This window comes from Thunnus maccoyii, chromosome 5 (assembly GCF_910596095.1).
Source record: "Thunnus maccoyii chromosome 5, fThuMac1.1, whole genome shotgun sequence".
Classification (NCBI taxonomy): Eukaryota; Metazoa; Chordata; class Actinopteri; order Scombriformes; family Scombridae; genus Thunnus; species Thunnus maccoyii.
In genome coordinates this window covers 33,785,778-33,798,729 of record NC_056537.1, presented here as the reverse complement: position 1 = coordinate 33,798,729, position 12,952 = coordinate 33,785,778, and the positions used below count along the sequence as shown (strand labels likewise).

Genomic DNA, 12,952 nt, shown 5'->3' with positions numbered 1-12,952 from the left:
ATATGAAGGGAAACTGAATATCTTTGGGGTTTTGACCTGCTGGTCGAATAAAATGAGCAGTTAAAATACATCTTGGGATGTGGGAAAAATCATCACTAACTTCTTACATTTCATAGACAAAACAATTAATAGATGAATCGAGAAAATAATCAGCAGATTAATCAATAATGGACATAATCTTTAGTTGCAGGCCTAAACCAAAGCAAGTAGGTACAACCTCACTGTTCCCAAGGAAGTCTAACATTTTACCATGAAAAAACAAGGTGAAGTTATTGGGTGTGAAAACTTGTCATTTGCTTCTGAAATGAAAGCCATAAATATTGTGATTATGACTCAAGAAGAAATAAAATCAAGGTGTGAATCCAGTGCCATTTGTTTGTTTATTTCACTCCATTCTCTTAAATCAGGTGGTAATATATTAAGATGATAATGCAGTGTGGGGGATTCTGAACAGAGGTCCCTAATAGAACCACCTACAGTCAGTAGACTCTCACCCCGAGTCCCAGTGACTTTCAGTGGATGTAAAGTTTTATTTACACAGGAGCACAAAGATCTGATATTTATATTGAGGGACAATCAATCCCTGTCACAAAGAGTTAAAAAATCAGATCTTTGGTACCATGACAAATCCAGAGTCAGAATGTGAATTGAGCTACAGTAAGGTGACATTTAGGGCAGCAGGAGCCCACACAGCAGAAACATAGACTGGGGGGTAGAGGGAGAAGAACAGCAGAGAGGCAGACACATTAGGGATTGGCCAGTTCATCTGATGTCACAGAGGAAGGCAGGCTGTCCAAGGCTCCCATCTCTGCAACCACACACACAAACAGAGCACATTTAAAACTGTTTGTGTAGATATAACAGACTGGCAGTTTGTCAAATTCAATGATTAATGTTTTACTATAATATGCCTTTGCCCTGCTAACGGACAACATCTCAACAACAACTGGCCAGATTTCCATTCATGACCCTCTAAGGGAAGATTTCCGATCATTTTGGTGGCCTGCTGATCTTAAACTCAGAAAAATGCTCCACCTGTACACAATACATATCATAATCTAAAATATATATATATATATATATATCTGTAATAGATTTAATATCTCAGTCATCATCTCTTATGCACAAAAGTGAAAGATACAATTAGTCAATGAAAGCTATTTCCCCCCCTGCAGTGTGAAGTTAAAAAACCCTTACACAACCACAGTAGCCTAATAATCAGAACCAGCACACCCTCTCTGTATTTTCATTGATATCAACTGTTGAATAAATGAATATCCAGTGAAACATTTTACATCAATACAGCATGGGAGCGAATAGGAATTAAGTCCTGTCATTCAATGACTGTGCATGCAATGATAAGCTTACCTTTAAGTTTGAGGTACGACAGGAAGTCAATGATGGTGTGTATGATGTCTTCATCTGCTATTCTCAGGGCACCTGTGGAGGCAGAGCAACACAGAGTCTGTATTAAATGTCAAATCTACAGTTAGTGTTGTCTTTAACAGAAACTCTGGTGAAATATTCCAAGAAACCAAGATATCTTAAAGAATGCTTTAAAACATTTTGAGGAATTCAGAGATGTGAACTAGAGAGGAAACTGAACAGTAATGTATAATTAAGTAAATCAGCATTCTGTGAACTGACTTCAAGAAGAATGAAAAATGAACACTCATTAAAAATGGCTTTCCAAAGCTATTACGAGGTTTTCTAGGGTGTCACTAAGTTGCTGTAAGGGTTTTGTGGGTGTTGATAGGAGGTTGCTTTGATGATTCTTAGTGGTTTGCTAAGTTTCTTTTTCAAATACACTCCCAAATTCTGCTGGAACCCTCCTTCCAAGCATAGTTAAAAAATGCAAGAGTGGTAACTGTACTGTATGAGGCCTCATGCATATGTGATGTGGACACTTGACTGACAACAGCGTAGTGTAGCATTGATAGCAACATAAAGCTGGTAATCAGAGCTAACCAGCCATGAGCAGCTGCTGTCGGACTCTTTGTGTCTGCTGGAAAGACAGAGTCTGGTGGAGCTTTGACAGTCACTATGGCCCTTTGAGAGAGTTGCTGTTAGAGTACCTAAGGATGTTGTAGCTAGGCTAGTGGCTCTATTGTGAGACACTCTCCTGGTGTGTGTATGTGTGTGTGTGTGTGTCTGTCATCACAGTTGACTGTTCATCAACTACAATACAGTACAGTTATCAGCAGGCCCATGTGTTGTGTGTACTGCCTCAGAAGAGGAATAAATCTCTAGTTCATGTACATCATCATCTCTCCACCGTCACTTATCAGACTTGCTATCATTACCAGCAGCGACGTGTGAGAGGCACAATCTGAGGCTATAACCAGTGTTCCACTATGCACAGTTGGGGGGTCAATAGACAAAATAGAGTCTTGGCTATTACATCATAATTAGGGAGGGGCTAGTGAAGTTAGCTGAACTGAACCCTCAAATCCAATTAGACACATACATGCTAATTTGGCCAATATGCCAAAAAAAACATTTATATGAAGTTCCTCTTTAGTTACAAATATGATTTTGCTCAGTAGCACCCCAAACATTCCCAAATGTATTTCCATATTTCCAGGCCACTGCTGATATTTGAAACTCAATACAGCTCAGTTAAGTGAGCTGGAAGGACTCTCTGGATTTGGGGGCATTATTTGGGAGTTATATACTGCAACAAAATCAGAGAGTGTATCTGTTAACAGTTGATATCAGGAGTCCTGTTTCCATATGTAAGAGACAAACACACAGACCTGTTCTGAAGTCCTCCTCCTGGCCCATGTCTCTCTTGCCAGCCAGACCAGGCTTGTCTCCTAGTGTCCTGTGTCCATCTATGCCATCTGGACAATGAGGAGTGATCACAGCCGATACAGTCATACAAACAGCAAAGCATTTCATTCCACTTGGTGTAGCCCTAAGCTCAATTCACTTCCAATTCAACAATTTCATGATGTATTAAAAGTTAAACTGCATTTCAATGTGATAAAAGTAAGACAACAAATGTTTCATTTCAAGAAAATCATTTGCAGCTGCTTCAGGGTTTCCCTTGTTTCAGCTGTGTATGACATTCTTTATTTGTTTGAATTGAAAATGTCTATTTACAATAGAAACTGATGTGTATTTACCAGGCTTTAATTACTGAATTAATTGAAACATAACATAATAACTAGGGTTGGGAACAGGGAACACATACATTTCAGAAATATCTCACTGTATCAGAAACATCGTACTTTAGACACACATACATACACAGTGCACACATGGCACACCTCTACCTACAGTAGTTCTCGTAAGAAGGGCTAAAGGACATTGTTGTACACTCAGGTGGTTATTTCAGCATGGTGTTTTGTTTGTAATTGTTTGGTTCAATTTCCAAACTAGTACAGACCACCTGCAGGGCTTGGCTCATGGAATTGCCATAAGACAGAGATTGGACTGACAGAAGAAATGAAAAAAAGCACACATTTAAAGTAGGATGAGGTGAGTTTTTACACACAAGGAAAGGCATTAAAATAATATTTATGATAAAAATAAAAAACAGTCAAGCAAAGTGTTTTGCTTAGCCATAATGATGGATAGTTCATTAGCTGGCAACTTGTTTTTATAAGTGGTGTATGTATTAAGAGAATGCTGCTGAGATTACATGTCATAGTTTTTTTTAACTGTCCTCACCATTAACATACATGAGGGGGGCAAAATATTAGGAACACTTTTCAATATAATGCACTCCATTACACCACCACCGCCCACTACAACCTCAATAATAAACATATAGTAGAATTGTCACCTTTCTGACAATGTCAACAAAAACTGAAAATGTAGAAGCTTCGTAGAAGTAGCATTTATGGGAGAACTGTTGTATTGGATTGCATTAGATTGCACAAGTGTACCTAATAAAGTGGCCCGTAAGAATATGTATAAATATATATATATATATATATAATTTTTTTTTTTTTTTTTTTTTTTTTTTTTTTAAAGCAAATCATAGTGGTACTAATTTCCATGTGTCTTGAGCGCTCTGATGTATAACTGACCAGAACACACAAGAGGAAATAAACATGGCACCAATAAGGGTTTTTGAATGGCAATATGAGAATGCTGAGCTTAAAACTGAATATTTCTTATAATTTTTAAAAGAATATTTTAGAATTTTTGCTTGTACTCAGTTGAAAGATATCAGGTATGGGTCATTTTGTTGCATAAAGGGTCTAATGTATCAGAAAATTCTATCTTTTTCTCTCTGACTGAGACAATTGTAGGTCTGGGGTTGGGTTGTGTCTCAGATTTGGCAGTACCAGTCTGCTGTAGTTGGGTTGGGGTTTTAGTTTTTGGCCTGTGCAGAACTGTAGTGTCCAGTACAGTCTGATATTTATGTGCTTAGCCTTGCTTAGCACAAAGACTAGAAGTAGGGGGAAGGTGCTAGCCCAACTCAGCCAAAACGGAAATAATATGCCTTCCACAAATCCTAAACTGCCATATTTAGGCTACATTTGGTATCTGGTTAACTAGTCACCACAACATCTAAGAGTCCTCTGTGTTTTCCGACATCTGGAAATACTGAAGCTCAAAGGCTAACTGATTCTAAAACCACTATATCTTGTTTACTACCATCTCCAGTTTGTTACAGTCGAGTCACAGAGCTAAGGGGAAGGCAAAGATTTACACAGAAGGTTCTGAGGTACAGTATTTATGTATGTAGGAGGATATACATTCACTAAAGAAAATATCTTCCTTATCAAACTGCTTTCTTTGACTTTGCATTACTCACCAGTCTTTTTCAGGTATGCATCTTTAACTTTTAAATTCACGCATCAGTTCACCACTTGTCTCTATGAGAGGTCATGATCTGTGATTGAGGAGGAGGGACATTAAGTGGTCGAGATTGTTTGAGTCATCTCAGGAGCTTCCTCATTAGTTAAAGTAGTGCTTGAACTGCTACGCTCTGCACCTCTGTGTGCGTTCAAATATAAGCTTAAGAGTCCAATTAGAATATATGACATTGGAGTGACCCCCAAGAAAAAAATAATGTGTTTAAATGGTTTTCTCTTTCAGGTATAAATGTCTCCTGCTGTCTATATGTCTATATGCCTTTGGTGATTCAGTCAATATTTAATATTCTTCAACAATTAGTAGTAAATGGAATGCATTTTTATCAAAAATGTATGTAGTAAATATTTAAAAACTTTGTGAAACTTATTTTACAAAAGAGTGCAGTGGAAATATGGTTTATTACTATGTTAATTTTGTTAATTGCTGTAATAATTCACCATGAAAATATCCTGTTATCCAAGTATAACACAGGTTTTTGTTTTTGTGCTGTCAGCTTTGAGATTCCTGAATGCTCCCACAGAGGAACTATCTATCCATGTTTTCTGTCTGGCCAGATAATAACTATATGTGTTCAGCCAGCTTTCAGGTGAAGTGCAGTTGCTCCTGAAATTAGGATTCGGAGGATCACAATGGAAATAACACATCAGGCTTTATTGTGATTTGATCTTTGGTGATTGTAACTACAACTGTGCACAGTTATTATGCTTTTTTAATCAATTGATAAAACTATGACTATGAGTTTAGCCTGACTGCTGGCTTTCAGTTTTAAGGATCATGGAGGGTGTCCAGTGTCTTCTGATGTCTGCAGATCATAATCATGTGCTGGAAAGTATTCATAACCACAGATTCAATATAATGACTATTTAAGTTTATGTTTATTTGTCCAATTACTTTCTGTTTTCTAGAAACAGGGCTCAATTCCTACACTGTTGTTCTGATATGGAAGCGCCCTCAGCTAAAAATCAGAGTCAACACTAACCATTTCAAATCCAAAGCGACTCCGACTACCTGACTTTACGTAGGTCTGTTACACAAAAATACATGCAACAACTCCGAGGATGACATGAGGTGTCTTTCTCGTACTCTTATGTTGCAAACATTTCACAAAAACAACAAAACAAAAAGAATCACATAGCAGTTTAAGTGTAGGGACATTAAATTAAAATCCTACAACTCATGAAGAATATCATTTCCTGCGTAAATGAACAGTTTCATGGGGAATATGCTCCATATTTTGCATTCTTCACCTATTTAAGATATGTATGCATTCTTTGTCAAGACTGGCTTCATGCAGTGACAGAGAATGTATGTAATGTGTTTATAATAGTATTTATAGATAGCTCACTATAGCATAGTTTCTCCCTAAATTAGTGGTTTCTAAGCTCAAAATGAACCCACAGGAGTTGATACACACACATTTTCTATGTCAGCAGAGAGCCTATGTCCAGCACACGTCATATCTTATTTAACACATGCACAGCAATATGAAGGCATGACATGGTGGTTTAAGTTGCAAGATTACTAACTAAGATAATACAATATTATAAGACATCTTCAGAGTTGGTGGAAGGGGTATTTTTCACATCTTATTGAACTAGGCAGTTTTTACTAAGCTAGGTTAAACACATCCTGGAGTATATGTCTAAAAATGGTTTACTATTCATTTTTGGTAGATGAGTTGTTTAAAATATCTTCTGCATCAATTTCTGGTATGTTTTATGATATTTTTTAAAGACATCAAGGTCTGATTTATACCATGTTGGTTTCATTTCGTCAGTGGTGGAAAGTAACTAAGTACATTTACTCGAGTAGCTACTGTACTTTACTACAATTATGAGGTACTTGTACTTCCATTTGATGACTTTATACTTCCACTCCATTACATTTCAGAGGGCAATATTGTACTTTCTACTCCACTACATTTACTTCAATAAATGTTCAAATGATCCAATATTTCACCAAAAATCAAAGATTAGAGAAAAAGTCCAAAATCTGAAAACAGATTTGTGTATCAGAACTTTGTTTTTTCTTCTTTCCTCTCCCATTAATCATCTCATGATCCCAAAGATTTACCTGGTGACCTTTCGGAGGGGCCTGAACCCTAGGTTGGGAACCACTGGACTAAACTAGCTAACTGTATATAAAGTAGTGTAAACTAGCTCCACCTCCAGCAGCTACAACAGTAACATGCTGCTCTAACACTGATGCTTCACTATTAATAATCTAATGATGTCATATATAATAATATATCAGTCAGAGGGACCAAACCACTACTTTTACTGCAATACTTTAACTACATCAAGCTCATAATACTTATGTACTTTTACTGCAATACTTTAACTACATCAAGCTCATAATACTTATGTACTTTTACTGCAATACTTTAACTACATCAAGCTCATAATACTTATGTACTTTTACTGCAATACTTTAACTACATCAAGCTCATAATACTTATGTACTTTTACTGCAGTAGGATTTTTCATGCAGTACTTTTACTTGTAATGGAGTATTTTTTACTTAAGTAAAGGATCTGAATACTTAATACGTAATTACAAGCAACCCAATCGCAAAAAAATGAACTGTAATAATCTAGAACTCTGACAGGGATGCTATGATATCTCCCACTTGATCAAAATAACTACAGAAGTGTCAACAAATCTGCAGTAAGATAAAATTAGTTACTATCATTTATACAATTCAACTAATTTAAAAGGAGCCACACACTCATTGCATGTGTTTTACTTGTTAACTAACTGCCACAGCTAAATTAAACAACTTAATCTGGTGTGACTGGCTGGCAACGGTTGTTAACATCTTGGAATAATGTAAGAATGGTCCCAAGTAAAAGTCATAGGATGTTTTCCTCTTATTCCCACTCAGCTTGAGATCAACATGAGTTTCTTAGCGTAAAGCACACATAGAAATGCAGTGTTTGGATGCATAAGCACAGACAGCAGCAGGATGACAGGCGTCCTCTAAGCGACAGAAGCAGCTAAAAGGCGGGATGTTTGGACAGAGCAATTCCTGGCCTGACACCAAGGCCCTGCAGCAGCCGTATGTTTCTATCTTACATTGAGTGACCAGCTCGTCTCTGCCTCTGGCACTGGGAGAATCCTTTATCTGAATTAGGTGATCAATACGACCTGAAACACAGGATGAGGCAGGAGCAACCTTTACCTGGGCTTCACACACACACACACACACGTACACACACACACACACACACACACACAAACATACAAAGGGACAACATTTCCAGGGGCCTTTGTTCTGGAGTGATTTGAACCCCACAAATTGGTAAGAACATACACACACATGCACACACACACACACACATCTGGATACTCAGTGTTCACTTAATATGTCCTCTATAGGTAATGAGACCATCTTTAAATTATACTAAATTAGCTGACACAGTGGAGACAGCGGACAGGACAAAGAAAGATAACAACATTGATTCACAAAAGATGATCATCTCTTTTGTAAGTCATGTTACATAGGCAACATTTTCAAGCAATACATGTGAGTTCTGGAGTCAGAACTAGACACCTAATAAGCATCGCGAGGTCCTATCAATTCCCCACTCTCAGTTAAAGCTGCAGTAATCAATATTTTGATATTAACTATGGATCAAATTAGTGTGTGACCTGAAAGATGACACACGTCATGACAAACCCACAGTGAATTATCACCAATTCTGCAGTTCCCCTCAGCCCTACAGAGCTCTGTTTTGGTTTTCAGGCCCGCAAACTACACTCTCATCAACCTGGCTTTCAGCAGCGGCAGGCAGCTGTTTTCAATGAAAAACTCTGATAAACCCACTGTACTCTACCCGCTCAGCACCAAACAACAGACACACACAGTTAGAGACTAGCTGGTGAACTTAGTGGAGCATTTAGCAGCTAAAAAAACAGATATTTAAGAGCCAGGAGTTGGTTGAAACCAAACAGTGCTAAAAGAGAGTGAATATAGATTTTCATATACAAACACAACTCCAAATGAAGGTTAATGCTGCTCTGCATCTGCTGGATATGTAAATGCCCAATTATCAAAATCAGCTGTATAAAGGAGATAAATCAGATTTTGTGGTCAAAAAATCAACTACAGCAGCTTTAACCGTGAGAGAAGACTGTGATTAAAGGGCCAAACAAACTCTGAAATTCTAGTTTCCACTGACCATGAGAGCTATCATCTTACAATGTTCAGGGAAAGACTTGAAAATGTATTTTAAAAAAATGACTGCATGTGTTATGAATATTTAGAAATATTCATACATATTTTGTCAGGACTATGAAAAGTTTTGCAGCTCCAAAACAACATCATATCTACATTTATCTATCGTCACATTTCCTCCCGTCAGCCATTCCAGTGTTATCCTCTGTGACTCTCCTGAAGGTAATATTGCCTCTAAATGCTGCCAGTGTATCATCACTTTCATTCTAGGTTTTTCAGCCTAAAAGCACAGGTGTATAGCCTTCTAAGCCCCAGTTGTTTTTACATGTATATCAATCCAAATCCTTTTCCATCCACTACAATGCAGAAATTTGGTGCACATCAGCAGGTTTGTACATTTTGGTGGTAAATGAGATTAGCTTCTGGCACTTAATATTAACTTAGGGTTTCATCAGCTTTTATGCTTGTTTATATGAGGCTCAAAGACACAACAAGACAAACCAGATGCTGTCTGAGCACACAGTGGCAGAATGGAAGTGGTTGTTGATACCAGAGTATGTGATGAGGTTAGCGGCTGGCTAGAAAACAATGAGACCATCTTCTTAATAATAGTTTACAGTTTTCTCCAATGCTGGAAGTGTAATTTAGGACAAACACTAAATTAATGTGGGTTTTTTTTTTAAGGTGAATGCTGATATTTTAGAATAAAAGCTACAAATCAAATAAATTTGTTTTAACTTTTGATGCTCGCATGCCGTCATTGTGCACTAAAAACATTGACAGTCAGGAAAATAGTATAATGAACTATTCTGTATAATGATCTAAGCAAAGAAATAGATAATTTATACTTATTTGCATTGAAAAATAGTCATTTTATCACCATATATACTGTGCATCAATTTGGTAATTTACCTAAGTAGGTACAGTATGTTACCAATTCTGTTATTTGAAAACAAAAATGCAAAATTTGTGATATGTAAAATTTGTGGGTAATGACTGAGAATACATCATGATTTTTTTTAAGCGTGTTGTCCTAAACTACGTTTCCATCCGAGCCACATTGGAGCTGATTAGTGATGCAGTGTAACAGCAGGCTGGTCAGTGTGTGCACTCAGTACTTACGGGGACCTAACAGGTAGCCAGCGCTGTTCAGAGTCCAACCACGCTTCTCCTTCGCCTGCAGGATGAAGAGACAAAATGATCAGATCATGACAGGCTAATTCTTTACATTCAAATGTTGTCAGTGAGTGTTTTTGATTTCTTTTGCAACCCAATATCATTCTGCTACACTTCAGACATACGCATACGGTGTACAAACCCATGACACAACTTTTAACCAGACTGTCTAATATTATGTCAACCCAACTCCCATATAAATAGTGCTTCCTGACTTGAATTAATATTTATTCTATTGTTAATGTTGTGAGGTGCTGCCTGCCTTATCACCAATACTCTAACCCCTTTACCCCCTTTCCTTTCCTCAGACAGTGCTTCCCTGTTGAGCTGCAGTGGAAGTATAGTAACAAAAAGAGGGTCTTTAAAAAAGTCTGAAAAGATTGTAACGTTGAAAGATATCTGCTTGATTTGACTCATTTGGACGTTGAAACTTCATAATAGCTTCAGATAAACTTTTAAATACATTTTTGCATATAAAGCACTTACATTGTAAGGTCATTATGAAGGGATCTTCTAATGCTCAGTATGAACAGAAGGAATGATTACAGCAAGAAAAACATGTTTCACTGTTCATTTGGGCTCCTGACTGTTGTTTTAAGACAGACTTGAAATATTTGGACCCGTGCTTTAAGATTTCTCTTAGTCAAACTATTTCCAAGCGCAAAAATGATTTAAACTCGCCTTTGAGGGATTTTTGTGTCAGCTATGATATCAACTTTGTTATCAACCGTATTTCTTATATCTGCTTACAACCTACATTATAGACCGCTATAAGCTATTTATGAAGTGTTTATATATAAATAGTGCGCGGTTAAAGTAAAGTGTGACCGATATTTGGCCTCTTCTGAATGACTTGGCAACTGATCGGACATGCAGCTGCAATTTGGTTGTCTCTCGAATGTTGAACTGCAACAAAAGAACTGGAACCCAGTTAATAATTTAGAGCTCGTGCAACAACTTACCGCAATGACCAACCCGATGGTCTCAGAGAGAGTTGCGCAAAAGATGAGCGACACACAAAAAATCCCAAAGCACTTCTGCATCTAAGAAAGAGAGAAAAGAAAACACCAACATCAACTGAAAAGTATTGGAAACATTTCTAATGGAATTGAAATTCATCCGCGAGCACTTCTCCCCTCATGAGTCTAGTTTTTATTTGAACAAAACCAACTTTTCCAGAGAATAAAAATAAAAACAACATCAACTCTACAAAAGTAGTAACTTACCTTTGTTATATGACTTTTACACAACGTCTGTTTCTCTCTGAAGTCAGCAGCAGAAGTTGCTCGGTGTTTGCAGCACTCAGTGGTTCGGATGAAATGAGGACTCCATCCACCTTTTATTGTCATTCCAGCCCAACCCTGCTGCTGCCCGCCCGCGTCAGCAGCCCCTCCTGCAGACAGGATGGGCAGGTCACGAGGAGAACATATAATGAAATTCAATAATATCATATAATGCCAGCACCAGATTTTTCATTGTCGCCCTCGGAGACATGGGATTGGATTTAAAAAGGAGGTAAAAAAAAATGCGTCTGCGCTATTTTTCCGTCCTAACCTGATCTATGACCTTAACATGTTTATTCTAAATGCTTCAGAGGAGCAGGTCACACATTATTCTTCATGTTTCTGATCACCAACAATTTATGGTTTATGATCTTTATGATTTTATTCCTTTTTTTGTTTGTTTTATGTTTCCTTCTTGCTTTATATTGCGTTATTTTATTGAATTTCTGTATTTTATTTCATAAAAAGCATTGGTGACTGTAGCTGACCAATAATGCTGATACTGTATTTAACAAAGAGGGTAGAATAGGCTTATAATGATATCAATGTCTTTGTACCAGCCTAATATTGAATGCCTTAGCACATACATTAATACTTTACTAGACTGGAGTAACTCTCATGCCTTCAGTCTCCTCAAGACAAGAGGTGTAGAAAGATGCCAAAGGACTCCAGGGAATCACATTCTAAAAATCCTGTTTCACAGGAGGACATATTTGCTTTTATTGTCTCATGCAAGTAAACTCCACCAAGAAACCACCAGGAAGCTGTTGCAACAGTTCCAGAGACATACAATATATGATACAGCCTAATTAGTTGCACTATGAGATCTCTTAGGATTTCTGGACTGAGGCATGAAATAGCCTCAGTGTCTTCTTTTTAAAGGACAACTCACATTACAAGTACTGGCCCATATAAGCCAAGATGAAGGTTCAGGACTGTGGACAGAGGCAAACAGAGAGGGGGCTCAAACTTAATGATTAGTACCATGGACAGAGCGAGATGCATGGACAGGTTGCGGTGGGAAAACCTAAATGTCCACTGCTCACAAACTCAGACACCAGTGTCTGCCTTGAAGAACTACTTCTTTCGAGAGTACTTACTCACCACTTACTTACTCAGTACTTACTCATCTGCTAGGCACTTATGTTGAGGCAATTAGTCTTGAAGGCTTCTCTGATCTACTGTAGCTTGGATTGTGCCTCATTCGCTTTGGACAAAAGTGTCTTTCAAATGAATAAATGTAAATGTAATTAAATGTTGTAAATCTGCAGTCACAGCAGTGTGGAGAAAGTACAGTGGAGAGGAGCAGTAGCTGAGTGTTTACATGGAGAGGTAAGAGGCCAGTTTGTGTATAGCCTCTCATTCAGGACTGAATGAACTGAAAGAAAAAATCATCCTGAACGAATAAGAATTCGCTTTAGACAATTACTTACATACACACACCCTCCTTTGATTACTTTTGTTATTATAGAAAACACACAAAT

General features: G+C 37.5%; 1 protein-coding gene across 2 annotated transcripts; it reads right to left on the bottom strand.

The window, feature by feature from the left end:
• Positions 1–373: 373 nt before the first annotated feature.
• Positions 374–11,691, bottom strand: gal (galanin/GMAP prepropeptide). Of its 2 annotated transcripts, XM_042412423.1 has the most exons (7): positions 11,412–11,691; positions 11,148–11,228; positions 10,132–10,186; positions 7,908–7,979; positions 2,757–2,843; positions 1,369–1,440; positions 374–808 (listed from the first exon to the last, which is right to left on the bottom strand). In XM_042412423.1, exons 1-7 carry the CDS (start codon positions 11,634–11,636, stop codon positions 747–749), a joined length of 654 nt encoding a protein of 217 aa, XP_042268357.1. In that variant the 5' UTR covers positions 11,637–11,691; the 3' UTR covers positions 374–746. The 2 variants fall into 2 exon arrangements, with proteins under 2 accessions (XP_042268357.1, XP_042268358.1); XM_042412424.1 differs by lacking the exon at positions 7,908–7,979 and having other exon boundaries at positions 11,412–11,686.
• Positions 11,692–12,952: the final 1,261 nt, after the last annotated feature.

Coding starts and splice junctions, on each gene's coding strand:
- gal (XM_042412423.1), bottom strand. CDS start 11,636: ATGATATTATTGAATTTCATTATATGTTCTCCTCGTGACCTGCCCATC. Junction 11,229..11,411: donor GTAAAAGTCATATAACAAAG/GTAAGTTACTAC, acceptor TCTCTTTCTTAG/ATGCAGAAGTGCTTTGGGAT. Junction 1,441..2,756: donor GGAGGAGGACTTCAGAACAG/GTCTGTGTGTTT, acceptor CTGCCTCCACAG/GTGCCCTGAGAATAGCAGAT.